The sequence below is a fragment of the Pristiophorus japonicus genome, chromosome 27, assembly GCF_044704955.1.
Source record: "Pristiophorus japonicus isolate sPriJap1 chromosome 27, sPriJap1.hap1, whole genome shotgun sequence".
NCBI lineage: Eukaryota > Metazoa > Chordata > Chondrichthyes > Pristiophoridae > Pristiophorus > Pristiophorus japonicus.
The window spans coordinates 9790559-9808759 of NC_092003.1; the positions used below are offsets into that span (position 1 = coordinate 9790559).

The 18201-nt window shown below is 46.9% G+C and overlaps 1 protein-coding gene across 1 annotated transcript in view; it reads left to right on the forward strand.

Moving 5' to 3' along the window:
* Positions 1 to 18201, forward strand: part of LOC139239476 (solute carrier family 22 member 6-A-like) — a 67437-nt gene that overhangs the window by 48384 nt on the left and 852 nt on the right. Inside the window, exons 6-9 of the mRNA XM_070868254.1 lie at positions 4848 to 4963; positions 6007 to 6221; positions 7508 to 7616; positions 12821 to 13024. Of these exons, the coding sequence (XP_070724355.1) occupies positions 4848 to 4963; positions 6007 to 6221; positions 7508 to 7616; positions 12821 to 13024 (644 nt within the window). The remainder of the gene's footprint in view (positions 1 to 4847; positions 4964 to 6006; positions 6222 to 7507; positions 7617 to 12820; positions 13025 to 18201) is intronic.

The following is an 18201-nucleotide window of genomic DNA, read 5'->3' on the forward strand; positions in this document are numbered from 1 at the left end:
AACTTAAGGAAAGGTAACTTCGATGGCATGAGACGTGAATGGGCTAGTATAGACTGGCGAATGATACTTAAAGGGTTGATGGTGGATAGGCAATGGCAAACATTTAAAGATCACATGGATGAACTTCAACAATTGTACATCCCTGTCTGGAGTAAAAATAACACAGGGAGGGTGGCTCACCCGTGGCTAACAAGGGAAATTAAGGATATTGTTAAATCCACGGAAGTGGCATATAAATTGGCTAGAAAAAGCAGCAAACCTGAGGACTGGGAGAAATTTAGAATTCAGCAGAGTTTAATTAAGAGGGGGAAATAGAATACGAGAGGAAGCTTGCAGGGAACATAAAAACTGACTGCAAAAGCTTCTGTAGATATGTGAAGAGAAAAAGATTAGTGAAGACAAACGTAGGTCCCTTGCAGTCAGATTCAGGTGAATTTATAATGGAGAACAAAGAAATGGCAGACCAGTTGAACAAATACTTTGGTTCAGTCTTCACGAAGGAAAACATAAATAACCTTCCGGACATACTAGGGGACCGAGGGTCTAGTGAGAAGGAGGAACTGAAGGAAATTCTTATTAGGTGGGAAATTGTGTTAGGGAAATTGATGGGGTTGAAGGCCGATAAATCCATGGGGCCTGATAGACTGCATCCCAGAGTACTTAAGGAAGTGGCCCAAGAAATACTGGATGCATTGGTGATCATTTTCCAACAGTCTATCGACTCTGGATCAGTTCCTATGGACTGGAGGGTAGCTAATGTAACACCACTTTTTAAAAAGGGAGGGAGAGAGAAAACGGGTAATTATACCGGTTAGCCTGACATCAGTAGTGGGGAAAATGTTGGAATCAATTATTAAGATGAAATAGCAGCGCATTTGGAAAGCAGTGACAGGATCGGTCCAAGTCAGTATGGATTCATGAAAGGGAAATCATGCTTGACAAATCTTCTAGAATTTTTTGAGGATGTAACTAGTAGAGTGGACATGGGAGAACCAGTGGATGTGGTGTATTTGGACTTCAAAAAGCTTTTGACAAGGTCCCACACAAGAGATTGGTGTGCAAAATTAAAGCACATGGTATTGGGGGGAATGTACTGACGTGGATAGAGAACTGGTTAGCAGACAGGAAGCAGAGAGTCGGGATAAACGGGTCCTTTTCAGAATGGCAGGCAGTGACTAGTGGAGTGCCGCAGGGCTCAGTGCTGGGACCCCAGCTCTTTACAGTATGCATCAATGATTTGGATGAAGGAATTGAGTGTAATGTCTCCAAGTTTGCAGATGACACTAAACTTTGAGGGGGACGCTAAGAGGCTGCAGGGTGACTTAGACAGGTTAGGTGAGTGGGCAAATGTATGGCAGATGCAGTATAATGTGGATAAATGTGAGGTTATCCACTTTGGGGGCAAAAACACAAAGACAGGATATTATCTGAATCGTGACAGATTAGGAAAAGGGGAGGTGCAACGAGACCTGGGTGTCATGGTTCATCAGTCATTGAAAGTTGGCATACAGGTACAGCAGGCGGTAAAGAAGGCAAATGGTATGTTGGCCTTCATAGCTAGGGGATTTGAGTATAGGAGTAGGGAAGTCTTACTGCAGTTGTACAGGGCCTTGGTGAGGCCTCACCTGGAATATTGTGTTCAGTTTTGGTCTCCTAATCTGAGGAAGGACGTTCTTGCTATTGAGGGAGTGCAGCGAAGGTTCACCAGACTGATTCCCGGGATGGCTGAACTGACATATGAGGAGAGACTGGATCAACTGGGCCTTTATACATTGGAGTTTAGAAGGATGAGAGGGGATCTCATAGAAACATACAAGATTCTGAGGGGACGGGACAGGTTAGATGCGGGTAGATTGTTCCCAATGTTAGGGAAGTCCAGAACCAGGGGACAGAGGATAAGGGGTAGGCCATTTATGACTGAAATGAGGAGAAACTTCTTCACTCAGAGAGTTGTTAACATGTGAAATTCCCTACCGTAGAGAGTTGTTGATGCCAGGTCAGTGGATATATTCAAGAGGGTGTTAGATATGGCCCTTATGGCTAAGGGGATCAAGGGGTATGGAGAGAAAGCAGGAAAGGGGTACTGAGGAAATGATCAGCCATGATCTTATCGAATGGTGGTGCAGGCTCGAAGGGCCGAATGGCCTACTCCTGCACCTATTTTCTATGTTTCTATGTCAGCATGGATTTATGAAAGGGAAATCATGCTTGACAAATCTAGAATTTTTTGAGGATGTAACTAGTAGAGTGGACAATGGAGAACCAGTGGATGTGGTGTATTTGGACTTTCAAAAGGCTTTTGACAAGGTCCCACACAAGAGATTGGTGTGCAAAATCAAAGCACATGGTATTGGGGGGAATGTACTGACGTGGATAGTGAACTGGTTGGCAGACAGGAAGCAGAGATTTGGGATAAACGGGTCCTTTTCAGAATGGCAGGCAGTGACTAGTGGAGTGCCGCAGGGCTCAGTGCTGGGACCCCAGCTCTTTACAATATACATCAATGATTTAGATGAAGGAATTGAGTGTAATATCTCCAAGTTTGCAGATAAAACTAAGCTGGGTGGTGGTGTGAGCTGTGAGGAGGACGCTAAGAGGCTGCAGGGTGATTTGGACAGGTTAGGTGAGTGGGCAAATGCAATGGCAGATGCAGTATAGTGTGGATAAATGTGAGGTTATCCACTTTGGGGGAAAAAACACAAAGGCAGAATATTATCTGAATGGCGGCAGATTAGGAAAAGGGGAGGTGCAACGAGACCTGGGTGTCATGGTACATCAGTCATTGAAAGTTGGCATACAGGTACAGCAGGCGATGAAGAAGGCAAATGGTATGTTGGCCTTCATAGCTAGGGGATTTGAGTATAAGAGCAGGGAGGTCTTACTGCAGTTGTACAGGGCCTTGGTGAGGCCTCACCTGGACTATTGTGTTTAGTTTTGTTCTCCTAATCTCAGAAAGGACATTCTTGCTATTGAGGGAATGCAGCAAAGGTTCACCAGACTGATTCCTGGGATGGCAGAACTGACATATAAGGAGAGACTGGATCGACTGGGCCTGTATTCACTGGAGTTTAGAAGGATGAGAGGGGATCTCATAGAAACACATAAAATTCTGACTGGACTGGACAGGTTAGATGCAGGAAGAATGTTCCCGATGTTGGGAAAGTCCAGAACCAATGGACACAGTCTAAGGATAAGGGGTACTGAAGTTGCATGATCAGCAATGATTTTATTGAATGGTGGTGCAGGCTCGAAGGGCCGAATGGCCTACTCCTGCACCTATTTTCTATGTTTCAATGAAATGGTTGAAGGTATTTTGGCAGGTGAGCCTAAATAGACACTGGCTCCTGATCACCTTGACCTTTTGGACCTTATGGATCACCTGCCTGTAAGTTTGCCTGAGGATGCCTTCTTTCATGCAATATTATGCTATGATTCTCAAGAACTTTCCAGCAGAATGATTAATCAGGCATTCACATCTCATAGTGATCACACTCCAGGAGGTATGCTGGCACACTGTCCTTTGGGAAGAGGAACCTCCAAAACATTGGGCTGGGTTTTCGGCCTCCTGCCACCCCTGTTAGCACCCCAGAGGGGCGGTAATGGTGGTGGTAAGCACTTCCGGGCGACCAACTACCAGCACCCTGCCAAGACATTCGGTGCCACTTTTGAGGGGGCGCGGAGCAGTACTGCCCGGAAGTGGCGAGCCATTGTGCAATGCCTCTGGATGCGACACCGGCTCGATAGTTGGATCGCGGCCGACCTGTAGTGCACCGTAGAGTGCCTGGTGGGAACGCCTGTGGCACGCTTGCCGTTCCAAGCTGTAGCAGCCGCAGTGCAGTAAGTAATGTCGACCTGAGGTAAATGTGATTGATTTGTTTTTTGCAATTTATGTTATGGTGGCGTGAGTTATTTATTATGAATGTTTTTGTTGTTTTTAATTTAGATTCCTCCCCCCCGGCCCCCACCCCCCAAGGCCTCTTTAAGTCGCTCCGAGGCCGGTTATTTAGCTGAGGATTTCCCCTTGCTCTGCCGGCCTAGCGCCTTAAAAGAGGTGTGCAATGCCTCGCTTAGCGCGCCGCTCCAGACTTAGGGCCCAGCTGATTTGCCGGTGCAAAATTTACCGCTCCGCCTGGATTAACGCCACAACAGAGGTGCGACCGAATTTCCACCCCAGAAAGTCTGCCGAAGCAAGGTATGTTACCTCTCTGCAGATGCAGGGGATTGAGTACCGGTGGAAGGGCATGAGGTACCTTCCAAGGAGCCTGGCTTGCCTGGTATCCATAACCACCTCCTCGTGTTCCTCCAAACACATCAGCTCAGAGGATCCCTATTGGCAAACTTTCTGGTGCCCAATACTTAATGACAGCACGAAAAAGACTTAGTGCCACAAGTGGGAAAATAAATTAAATTCCTGAAACAATTTCTCTAAAATCTATGGAGCACCCGCCTGCAGGTTTTCCTGAGGACGCCTTCTGCCTGGTTTCCATGGAGGTACTGGGAACTCAGTATTCAGCATGCCCATGATCCAAGAAATAGTGTTACACTCTTACCCATCCGCTTTTGAATATGCTAATAAACTGCTACCTCCTTCACACTCGAAGCTCCTACACCTATTCCTGGCCTGTCCAGATGATACAGCAGGGCCAGAAACTAAACCCAAAGGGAATCTTCCAGAACTGATCTCTCTCAGAGTTCTCAGCTGCCGCTACCCAATTTTCGTCCAAATCGGGATGCGAAGACCAAAATTACTCCAATTAAAGTAATGAATCTATCACAGGCTGAATATTCCAAAAAATAGCACAATGCTCAGTGCAGATGTGCCATTTCATTGTGTGTGTTTTTCGTAGACCCTCAAATCGAGTATGGAGAAAGAGCTGTCAAACAACAAAGGTTCCTACAGTGTCTTAGATCTGTTCCGCACACCCGTAATGTGCAAGACAGCATGTTGTACCATGCTTGTTTGGTAAGTTATTAGATAATTCATTCTTGTAACTAGGTGTGAAGTGGTGGCCATAGACAAAAAATGCCGGTGAGAAAGAAAAAGCAGGAAGAAAAGGAAGAGGAACAACCAGGCAAAGAACTAAGGGAGCGAAATTGCCCCTTTTAAAAGCCCCCGTTAGCACCTCCGGGAAGTGCAAATGACACACAAGGCAATTTTCGCCCGGGGGACGGGGGCACTACCATCGTGCGGGAAATTGCTCAGGAGGTTTTGGAGACGCTGCCAGCGGTTATCGCCCTGGCCGCCACACAACCGGCAATAATGCCTTCGCCGTGCGCAACAAACCCTCACCGCCCCACGACAACACCTCAATGCCCCGGGGGGCCGTGAGTGGATGTCAACGCCAGTGTCACGCATCGATGGCAGACATTCGCCCTTGGGGCGCTGATTAACAGGGGGGTCGCCAGCGCCCCGGGGCCATCATCTTTGATTTGTTGGCTAACTCTTGGGTCAGCTCGACGATGGCAGCCATAGCGTGGCCTGGGCCGCCATCATGCCGACTGGCACTCGGTCTTGGGTACCGGGCTGGTGGCCCAGTCTGACACTGCCCTGGTGGCCCAGTCGCAGTCATCAAAGGGCCTGCAGTGTGCGCTGTGGCCCTCCTCTTTAATCGAAGGGGAGGGGCGTTGAAGCACATCAGCGCTATGAGGAGCACTGCGTAGCACTTAACTCAGCGCTGCAGTAGCGCCCCGGGATCTGCCGCCAAAGGAAGTGGAGCACCGGAGATAGCGCACCGCTTCCTTTAAAAGGTGGTAGGCGCAATTTAGCATCGAAGGTGGGACTTCTGCGCTGGGTGCTAAACGACCCAGCCCTAGAAGGTTACCACCCCCAATCGGGGCGAGGGCAATTTCGCCCCATAGGATTGTTACAAGTTGATTGGTTTCCTCTGAAGCCAAATAGATGATTGATAAGGCAGTTGGAATGGAGAAGTTGCAAATAACATTTCCATCCACAGAAATAACGTGGACATGATGAAAAAAACCTGATTCTTCTTTTTCCTGCAACAGGTTTTCAACAAGTTTTTCATATTATGGGCTATCGATTGATCTGCAAGGGTTTGGAGTTGATATTTATCTCATCCAAGTCATCTTTGGAGTTGTTGACATTCCAGCAAAACTTGTTGGTGTTTACACCATGAGTCATATAGGCAGACGGTTCACACAAGGCACCTCCCTCATCCTGGCAGGGAGCATTATAATAGCAAATATCTTCATCCCAAAAGGCAAGTTCTTATAGTTACATATCCTTCTTTCCCCACAAAAGAAAATGTATCCATGTCACTCTCGTCATGCAGGAGGATTGAGAATCATAGATGCCATTGTCCAGTTCCTCTGATGGCCTAGTGAGTGTATGAAGCTGTTTAGAACAGAAGGTCCAGGATTTGATTTCTGCAACATGCTAAGTTAGCTAAACTCAGCAGGGGTAGCAGTTGGCATGCTGCAATTGATCAAAGTGTCCTAGAACTAACGAGTGGGAAGAATCAGTCAGGGTTCCTGCTCCTCATTCCTACACAATGATCTTCACTTCCCCCTCCCCAAGAAGATGCTCGTCTGTGAGAACAAGATGTTGCTGCCATCTCTGCAACCATACCTAAGCAGAAGTCAGTTCATCAAGAAAGCAGCAGAGAAACAAGAACATTGGAGGGGAAAATAGATGCCACCTGCCCAGAACAACTGACAACGGTGATCTATCACTGGCCAAAGAGGAACACAGATGCAAGAGCCACTGCAGGTCCCATTCTTCCTCTTTGTTGTACAGTTGTCTACTTACTAACCTATCAAGATTAGTGACTGTCCATCTCATTCCAACTACCAGCAAGTTATGCTAGCAAGAGATTCTGAACAGCTCAATCTATGCTCATTGGAAAAATAAAACACTGGAGAAGGGAAGAACATGAAACTGAGATACAGTGAAATGCAAGTGGACATCTTTTTACTGAACCTGAAGATAACAAGCTAGGTATGAGCTGAACATTATTTACAGAGTAATTAATTCATCATTAGAGATGATAACTTGCATTGAATGTAGGCTGTGTTCAAACGTTCAAAAAATAAATAGACAGGACTCTTTAGTTGACAGATTAGAGAAATACAGGTTAGGTCCCATGGCAGGAAGAGGACATACGTGTTCATGCACCATGTGCCAAGAAAATCCCAGGTTGATCCCTGAGCTGTGCTGAGTTGTGGTAAGTGTGTTACTCTTGGTTTCAGCATACCTTGGTTAGCGAGAGGAAAAATCAACCAGGATTCTCATTCCTCATCATTAAACAATGATTCCTGCTGAAAGTGCTTGTGTGCACATATTGGATCAGGCATAGAAATCTCTCTATTTTTAACCAGTCGGTTAATGTTTCTGCTGGAATTCCTGTAAATTCTATTTTCAGATTTGATTAATTAAAATCGATTAATAAATGTTAAAATATCAAGAAGATACATTTCAGCCAAACGTATTAATCAATTCATTAAAATAGCAGACAGTGAAATTTCTGTCTCTCCACCTCGCTTACAGAATTGCAGGCCACACGAACTGCATTTGCTGCTGTTGGGAAGGGATGTCTTGCTGCTGCATTCAGCTGTTGCTATCTCCACGCAGGTGAACTCTACCCAACTGTGGTCAGGTGAGTACTCCTGTTGCATTCTACAACTCATTCATTTGAACAAGGTCAGTAACAGCATTTACAATCATCAGGATAGAGCTCCGACAATAGACTGGTGAGTAAAGGCTCCACTCAGCGATTCAGACCAGGTTTGATTCAATAGAACCATACAAGTTTACCACATAGAAGGCCGTTTGGTCCATTGTATCTGTGTCGCCTCTTTCCTAGAGCAATCCAAAACAAATCCCACAGTTCCACCCTCTCCCTATAGCCCTACATTTCCCTCTGCTCCAAATATATATCCAATTTTCCCTTAAAAGATGCATTGCATATGTAGTTTCATGCTTTGACTGAACTTTGCCTTTTTCCAGTCCAGCATTCTGATCTGTGACTCTTCCAGCTGGATTTTGCGGGGAGTCAGCGGGCATGATCAGTGGCAGTTCGGGTCGGAAAGTCTTTTCTTTCCCCAGCGGGTCGGTATACCGCTGTGAACCCACTGCCATGTGCCTTTACCAAATGTCGGATCTGTCGGCGCTGAACAGACCTGAAATGCAGCGATGAGAGAGGCAATTAAACTCATTCTGGATTGTTTACAACCAAGGATCAATGTTTTTTTCTCAACTTTTTGGATTCTTTACACAAGTCTCCATTCAGCCTGACCTCATTACCTCTCCCACCATTGACAGATCGCTTCTGTCATCTTTACTTCACCTGGCATCTATTCCATCAGCATGGATGCCCTTGAAACTTTCACCTTGATCCTCAGAATCGCCCCACGATCAGCCCCAACACCACCATCAATACAAATCACACCAGCAGCACCAACTACAACACCCACCGGACACAGGGCATCAGCACCTGACTACATTGCTGCCCAGGAAGCTAGGGATAGAAACATAGAAAATAGGTGCAGGAGTAGGCCATTCAGCCCTTCTAGCCTGCACCGCCATTCAATGAGTTCATGGCTGAACATGCAACTTCAGTACCCCATTCCTGCTTTCTCACCATACCCCTTGATTCCCCTAGTAGTAAGGACTTCATCTAACTCCTTTTTGAATATATTTAGTGAATTGGCCTCAACAACTTTCTGTGGTAGAGAATTCCACAGGTTCACCACTCTCTGGGTGAAGAAATTCCTCCTCATCTCGGTCCTAAATGGCTTACCCCTTATCCTTAGACTGTGACCCCTGGTTCTGGACTTCCCCAACATTGGGAACATTCTTCCTGCATCTAACCTGTCTAACCCCATCAGAATTTTAAACGTTTCTATGAGGTCCCCTCTCATTCTTCTGAACTCCAGTGAATACAAGCCCAGTTGATCCAGTCTTTATTGATAGGTCAGTCCCGCCATCCCGGGAATCAGTCTGGTGAACCTTCGCTGCACTCCCTCAATAGCAAGAATGTCCTTCCTCAGGTTAGGAGACCAAAACTGTACACAATACTCCAGGTGTGGCCTCACCAAGGCCCTGTACAACTGTAGCAACACCTCCCTGCCACTGTACTCAAATCCCCTCGCTATGAAGGCCAACATGCCATTTGCTTTCTTAACCGCCTGCTGTACCTGCATGCCAACCTTCAATGACTGATGTACCATGACACCCAGGTCTCTTTGCACCTCCCCTTTTCCTAATCTGTCACCATTCAGATAATAGTCTGTCTCTCTGTTTTTACCACCAAAGTGGATAACCTCACATTTATCCACATTATACTTCATCTGCCATGCATTTGCCCACTCACCTAACCTATCCAAGTCGCTCTGCAGCCTCATAGCATCCTCCTCGCAGCTCACACTGCCACCCAACTTAGTGTCATCCGCAAATTTGGAGATATTACATTTAATCCCCTCGTCTAAATCATTAATGTACAGTGTAAACAGCTGGGGCCCCAGCACAGAACCTTGCGGTACCCCACTAGTCACTGCCTGCCATTCTGAAAAGTCCCCATTTACTCCTACTCTTTGCTTCCTGTCTGACAACCAGTTCTCAATCCCTGTCAGCACACTACCCCCAATCCCATGTGCTCTCACCATGTGGTCTCACCATGGCCAGATTTACTTCACTTGACGCTGTACACCCTGGCTTTCATCAGTTTGACATCACCCCACACCATAAAGCATCCTTACAATGCCCAGGTCATTATTTTCACACTCATCACTATTGCAGGGGGTACCGATATGTCTCCCCATTCACTGCAACTCACTAAGCCACTTTCAAAGGTGCATACAAATCTGTCCAAGAACACAAAATAAAGGTTTCAATGTATGACACCACATTAAGAGAAACTTTTCAAGAAAATTGCATAAAACAAGTGTCTACCCTTGTGTGTTTTTAGTTGGTATGATTTCACTTGGGTGAGTGTGAGGGGTGGCTAATGAGCTAGCGATGTGATAATGTCGATAGAGAGGGTTGGGTGGAGGTACAAGGTAAGTTTGTGTGAGTAAGCATATGCAGTAGGGTGAGGATGTGATGAGAGGCACGGAACAATGAGGTTGAGTGTGGCTTTGTACTAATGTTTCATGATCTACTGAGATCATTAAAAGGTTTGCGGCACTGCACCCAGGTCTTCCTGACCACATCCCTGCATGTGCCCTCCTCTGCAATTTGCAACCAGGCTGTGTTGATCACCTGGGGCGATGTCTTCCGCCCATGCGAAGGGAAGACAACCTCCCTGTATGCTGTGACACCCTCATAAGCCTATGGAGGGATTCATGGGAGAGCCTGGGTGCAGCTCTGCACCTCTGTGCATGCTTGTCAGTGTTTGCAGCACCTCAATGCTGTAGAACACTGACAGCAAAAATGTCAAAATAAATTTGCACATGGTTTCTTTAAGGAAACTGGCTAATGAGGCATCATCAAATGGCGTCACCTCTATTCAGCCGGGAAACGCGCCAGGCGGGCTTAACAAGCCCAATCTTGGGAAATGAATTCCAGCGGCGGAATGGAGACACTAGCGGGCCGGCGGCATCACCCACCACAGATCCGCCAAGGTTCATAAAATCTCAGCCTTCGTTATCGTTTTCTATTTCTTTTACATTAAACCTAACTATATTGTGATTGCTATTTCCCCACTTTCAAACCAGTTATTTACCCAATTTTATTTCCCAGAACTAAAACAGGCAATGCTTCTTTCTTCGTTGGATTAGAAACAAGCTGACCTTGGAACAAATTCTTGCTGCATTCTAAAAGGCATTCCCCACTTCGCACACGTCCTTTACCTTTAGTCCAGTCTATTCTTGGATAGTTAAATCATGCAATATTATTGTACTGTGGTTCTTGCATATCTCAATGAGCTGTCTTCAGATATTCCCCCTCTATCTCACCGCCACGACTTGGTGGCCTATAATGCACACCAAGATATTTACCATGTCCCTTCCTATTTTTTTAACTCTTTCTATATGGATTCCGTCTTAACTCAAACCCCATACATATCTTTACATCTAGCCCTGTAATAAAATCCTTAACTAGTAACTGACCCCTCTCTGTTTTTGCTCTGTCGCTCCTGAATATTTTGTAACCAATGTTCAGTTCCCAGTCTTAACCTAGCCTAAGACATTTCTCTGTTAACATTTTTATATCTCACCAAACACTTTGGTGCCAAAATTGCCCCTTTTTTGCGCCCCGTTAGCGCCTACGGGAGGCACAATGGCCTTTTCCCCTGGGCGGGCAGCGGTAGCGCCTCGGGCGAAATTGCCCCAGAGATGTTAGGAGTGATCTGCTGGTAGCGCGGTGCCCTGGGCCTTCACCCAACCAACGATGTTACCATCGCTGTGCGTGCCGACCCTTTTGCACACTGTGCCGAACCCTTTGCGACCCGCAGGGGAAATTGCCCCACAGGTCACGAGGCCGATGTCAGCGCCAGCTTCGCGGAGCGATGACGTCCACCCTGGGCGCCCGTTAAACATAGAAAATATGTGCAGGAGCAGGCCATTCGGCCCTTCGAGCCTGCACCATTATTCAGTAAGATCATGGCTGATCATGCAACTTCAGTACCCCATTCCTGCTTTCCCTCCATACCCCTTGATCCCTTTAGCCATAAGGGCCACATCTAACTCCCTTTTGAATATATCTAATGAACTGGCCTCAACAACTTTCTATGGCAGAGAAAGTTTCTCCTCATCTCGGTCCGTAATAGTTTACCACTTATCTTTAGAGTGTGACCCCTGGTTCTGGACTTCCCCAACATCGGGAACATTCTTCCTGCATTTGTCCAATCCTGTGTGCGTCTCAGGCTGCCATTTTATTTCATCGGCCGTATCTTTGGTAGCTGCCGCTGGCCCGGTCGAGCGCATCCCTGGTGGCTCACTGACAACCACCAAAAGGCTTGCAGAGTGCGCAGTAGTCCTCTCCTTTAACTGAAGGGGAGGAGCATTGTAGCATGTCAGCACTATGCAGAGCTTCGGCATAGTGTTGACCTCTTCAGTGCGGCGCTGAACTTAGCGCCACGCTGATTTCCTTGGAGTGCCCCTCCAACGAGGTGGAGCGCCGTTTGAGGGGCGCAAAGCCCAATTACACACCAGGGACACGACTTCCACCCCTAAATGGGACGTGGGGCAATTTCGGCCTCTTTGTAAATTTATGTACAAACAATTCAACCCTCACTCTGTCTGTTTGACAATCTTACTCATTTTCCTCCCTCCTTCTTCTGTGCTCAGTTAGTTGACCTCAGCTGGGCCAGTCGAGCCTCCAATTAAAACTGCTACTGCCTTCCTACGAGTGGCTAACCAACCCCCATCTGAGGTTACATGAATGAAGACACTCCAAGGTGTTTACTGGAATGTCCACAACAAACCTCCATAGTTCAATCTGAAGTGGTATGTAGTACCCATCATTCTAGACAGACACCCCAACTGAATTTTAGTTCCCATTCTCAAAAGCTGGATGTTGCGGATTTAATCCCTTGTGAGCCTAATTTAACTTAATAGCAAGATCTTAATTAAAAAATACACAAAATTCTTCTCAAGTCAAATAGTCAAAGCTCTCAAACATTAGAGGGTTACATCTGTATTATAGGCAGGGGTATGGTTTATATCAAAGTGTTACAATGACGGGGTATATGAAAGTATTACAGTTACAGATATAGGCCATATTAGGGAGTGTCATACTGAAGGAATCTGTGCAATACCCCAACAAAATTCAGTAGCTTCATTAGAGGAGTAAAGAAAATAATGGTTAGAAGGTGAAATGTTTCATCAACTTCTGACTCACTTTGGTTGTTTCCCCTTGCAGACAAACAGGTTTGGGACTTGTGAGTACGATGGCCCGGGCGGGAGCCATGGTAGCACCGGCTATAAGGCTGACCGGTGATTATATACCATTTCTACCAATGGCTACATATGGTGGAATGGCGATAATATCTGGAGTTGCTGCCTTTTTCTTACTGGAAACACTGAACGTTCCTTTACCAGACACTATTGAGGAAGTGGAAAGCAGGTTTGTAATGTCAAAACTTCACGATGATTCAGGGCTCAATTTAAATAACAACAGCTAAGATTACAACATATTAGAAAATAATGGCTACTCAACGTAGTGTTGGAGCCATTTCAGTTCACGTCTGCACTTGTGGCCTTTGGAAAACTATTTTGAGGCAGGGTTGCCATATTGAAGTAAAACTATTGGTCCAACACTTTAATCTTTTCCTTTCTCTTCCTTTAGGGAGGTGCCTGGTCTCCAACAGGCAATTTACCACAGCAGCATGATAGCAATCAAGCAGAGTCTGTGGGAAATTGTACGGTCCAGCTTGCATCCAGTCACTTCATGGGGCTGAATATTGGTTCACTCTTGAGAGCAGACCTCAAGCAAGACAGAGTTTGGGACTGTTAGTAACAGTACTACAGGTTGCAGCACATACAGCCATACATAAAATCTTCTCAAAGTATCATCATAACAATTATTGGTCATCTTTTCTTATTGAGAAACCAAAGAGAAAGGCCCATCTACAGTACAGGACACCATCAGGGATGAAGTGTAAATATAAACTACTTGCATTGTAACACCGTATCAGATAGAAATGCCTCAAGTCTCCATTCAATTCATTATTTTTGGAGTGCTATTGCTGTCGATATGTAGGGAAATTTCACAACCATTCTGTGCTTGGAATTAAATAAAAAAGTTATTTTTTGATGGTGTTGGCTGAAGGAGGAACATTGATCAAAATACTAGGAGAACAAGAGATTATGGGATCCCTTGGGACTCCAGGGGATGAGCGCTCTGGTGGCTGTACAGAGTAAATACAAGTCCACATATATAACAACACTCCCCCCAAAGTCAATAGTGTAACTATTTACAATGTGAGTCGATCTGGGGCCCTTCTTGCCCTGGTTGATCGTCTCGGTGGTGTTGTTGAATCATTTGTTGGGCCCTCGCTGGGCTGCTGTGCAGCTGGCCTTGCTGGGCTGTCTGGTGTGTTGGGCCCTGCAGGGCTGCTGTGGATGATGGGTTCTGCTTCGTGGTCAACCGTGGTGCCGGTTGCCACTGGTGTGTATGTTGGGGGATCAAAAAAGGTAGGAACCAAGGTGGGTTGCTCAGGATAGTCCATGAATCTGAGTTTGATTTGGTCGAAGTGTTTCCGGTGAATGAGTCCATTTGAAAGTTTGACCCGAAACACCCTGCTCCCCTCTTTGGCCACGAGAGTGCCGGGAAGCTACTTTGGACCTTGTCCATAATTAATACAAATACAGGATCATTGATTTCAATCTCGCGTGACACATTTGCGCTATCACTTTGTTGAAGCCGCCTAATCGCTACCTGTTCATGTATTCATGTAGATCAGGGTGAACTAACGAGAGCCTTGTCTTAAGTGCTCTTTTCATGAGCAGTTCACCAGGTGGGATCCCAGTGAGCGAGTCAGGTCTCGTGCGGTAGCTAAACAGGACTTGGGATAGACAAGTCTGCAATGAGCCTTCAGTTACCCTCTTCAAGTCTTGTTTGATGGTTTTCACTGCTCTCTCTGCTTGAACGCTGGTTTAAACGGGGCAGATGTCACATGTTTGATCCTGTTACGGGTCATGAATTCTTTGAACTCAGCACTGGTAAAACATGGCCCGTTGTCGCTCACCAGGACATCGGGTGAGCCGTGTGTGGCAAACATGGCCTGCAGACTTTCATACTGGCAGCGGACGTGCTAGCCGACATTATCTCACATTCAATCCACTTGGAGTATGCGTCTACAACCACAAGGAACATTTTACCCAAGAACGGGCCTGCATAGTCGACGTATACCCTAGACCACGGTTTGGAGGGCCAAACTTAGTGGCGCCTCCCTGGGTACACTGCTTAACTGCAAGCATGTATTACATCTGTGAACGCAGATCTAAGTCCGCATCGATACCGGGCCACAACACGTGGGATCTGGTTATCGCTTTCATCATTACGATGCCTGGGTGGGTACTGTGGAGGTCATTGATGAAAGGGTCTCTACCCTTCTTGGGGACCACTACATGTTTTCCCCAAGAAGGCAGTCTGCCTGTATAGACATTTCATTTTTGCGCCACTAGAACGGCTTTATCTCTTCCTGCATTTCCACTGGGACACTGGACCAGCTCCCGTGAAGCACACAGCTTTTGACTAGAGATAATAAGGGGTCCTGGCTTGTCCAGGTTTTGATCTGCCGGGCAGTGACGGGTGATTGCTCACTCTCAAATGCTTCCATAACCATGGCTAGATCTGCGGGCTGCGCCATTTCCACCCCAGTGGTGGGCAATGGCAGCCTACTGAGAGCATCAGCGCAGTTTTCTGTGCCTGGCCTATGGCGGATGGCGTAGTTGTATGCGGACAAAGTGAGCACCCATCTCTGGATGCAGGCCAATGCGTTGGTATTTATCGCTTTACTCTCTGAAAACAGTGATATAAGTGGCTTATGATCAGTTTCCAATTCGAATTTTAGCCCAAACAGGTATTGATGCATTTTCTTTACTCCATAGACACACGCTAACGCTTCTTTTTCAATCATGCTGTAGGCTCTCTCGGCCTTAGACAGACTCCTGGATGCATAAGTAACCGGTTGCAGTTTCCCGAAACCATTAGCTTGTTGCAATACACACCCGACGCCATATGACGACGCATCACATGCTAGTACCAAACGCTTACATGGATCATACAACACAAGCAATTTGTTTGAGCATAACAATTTTCTCGCTTTTACAAGGCATTTTCTTGGCTTTTGCCCCAAACCCATTCGCCCCCTTTTCATAGTAAAACATGTAGTGGGTTCTCGCAGTGTGCTGAGACCCGGTAAGAAGTTACCAAAGTAGTTCAAGAGTCCCAGAAACGATCGCAGCTCCGTCACGTTCTGTGGCCTCGGTGCGTTCTCGATTGCCTCCGTTTTCGCATTGGTGGGCCTGATGCCGTCCGCCGCAATCCTCCTTCCCAAGAACTCCACTTCAGGCGCCAGGAAAATGCACTTCGAGCGTTTTAACCTGAGCCCCACGCGGTTGAGTCGACTAAGAACCTCCTCCAGGTTCTGCAGGTGCTCAACTGTGTTCCGACCTGTGACCAAGATGTCGTCCTGGAAGACCACGGTGTGTGAGACCGACTTCAGTAAACTTTCTATGTTTCTCTGGAATATCGCCACCACTGATCGGATTCCAAGTGAGCATCTGTTATAAACAAAGAGACCTTTGTGCATGTTGATGCAGGTGAGGGCCTTTGATGATTCCTCCAGTTCCTGCGTCATGTAGGCTGAAGTCAGATCCAGCTTTGTGAATGTCTTTCATCCCGCCAGCGTTGCAAAGAAGTCGTCGGCTTTTGGTAGTGGATATTGGTCCTGCAGGGAGAAACGATTGAAAGTTACTTTGTAATCGCCACAGATTCGGACGATGCCGTCTCCCTTGAGGACTAGGACAATAGGACTGGCCCACTCGCTGAATTCAATCGGTGAAATGATGCCCTCTCGTTGCAGCTGGTCTAGCTCAATCTCTACCCTTTCTCTCATCATGTACGGTACTGCTCTCGCCTTGTGATGGATGGGTCGCGCCCCCGGAATTAGGTGGATCTACACTTTTGCTCCATGGAATTTCCCAATGCCTGGTTCGAACAGCAAAGGAAATTTATTTAAGACCTGGGCACTCGAAGTGTTGTCAGCGGGTGATAGCGCTCGGACATCGTCCCAGTTCCAGCGTATCTTTCCCAGCCAGCTCCTGCTGAGCAGCGTGGGACCATCGCCCGGTACCACCCAGAGTGGTAGCTTGTGCACCGCTCCATCATAGGAGACCTTTACGGTAGCACTGCCGATTACAGGAATCAGTTCTTTCGTGTAAGCTCTTAGTTTTGTGTGAACTGGAGTTGAGACTGGCCTTGAGGCCTTGTTGTACCACAACCTTTCGAAAGTCTTTTTGCCCATGATGGACTGGCTCGCCCCTGTGTCCAGCTCCATTGACACCGGGAGTCCATTTAGTTCAACATTCAGCATTATCGGGGGACAATTCGTGGTGAATGTGTGCACCCTATGTACCTCTGCCTCCTCGATCTGAGGCTCTCGTTCATCGTGATCCTCCGTGGATCTGTCCTCCTATGCAACATAGTGGTTTGCAGGTTTAACAGGCTTTGCAGCTTGCCTGCACACTCGTTGGAGGTGTCCCATTGTTCCACAGCCCTTGCAAATGTATTCTTTGAATTGGCATGAATGGAAACGATGATCACCCCGCAGCGCCAACATTCATCATCCTTGATGGTGGACCCTGAGTCATCTGCGGACGTGCAGCTGCAGGTATGTGTGACCTGCCCTGTACATTACGATTCGAAAACAACATCACTTTGTTCACAGTACTTGTAACAGCACTTGTGTGCTGAGAGATTTGCTTCGTATTGTCACTGGTGGCAATGAACGCCTGGGCTATCGCTATGGCCTTACTCAAGGTTGGGGTCTCTACAGTCAAAAGTTTGCGAAGTATGGTTTTGTGGCCAATGCCAAGTACGAAAAAGTCTCTGGGCATGTGCTCCAAATGTCCTTCAAATTCGCAATGTCCTGCAAGGCTTAGCTTAGCGACATAACTCATCACTTCCTGGCCTTCAGACCTTTTGTAGATGTAGAACCGGAACCTCGCCATCAAAACGCTTTCCTTCGGGTTCAAATGCTCTCTGACCAGTGCGCACAAATCATCGTACGATTTTTCCGTGAGTTTCGCTGGAGAGAGCAGATTCTTCATGAGGCCATACGTTGGTGCCCCACAGACGGTGAGGAGGATCGCCCTTCATTTGGCAGCGCTCTCTTCCCCATCTAGCTCGTTAGCCACTAAGTATTGGTCGAGTCGCTCCACAAAAGTTTCCCAACCATCTCCCTCCGAGAATTTCTCCAGTATGCCCATTGTTCTCTGCATCTTTGTGTTCACTATCCGTATCTCGTTGCCAGTTGTTGTGTATGGAGAGTCAGACTGAACACTATGAGCTCAAAGTAAAGTGTGACATTAGTCCTTTATTTCAGGTCTCCAGTGTGCCTCTCCAACCTGTGAGGCCTCCTTAAATACCTGTGCTCCCAAGGGATTATGGGATTCCTTGGAACTCCAAGGGATGGGCCCTCTGGTGGCTGTACAGAGTAAATACAAGTCCACATATATAACAGTTAGCGTCCTCGACCAGGCCAACATCCCCAGCATCGAAGCACTGACCACGCT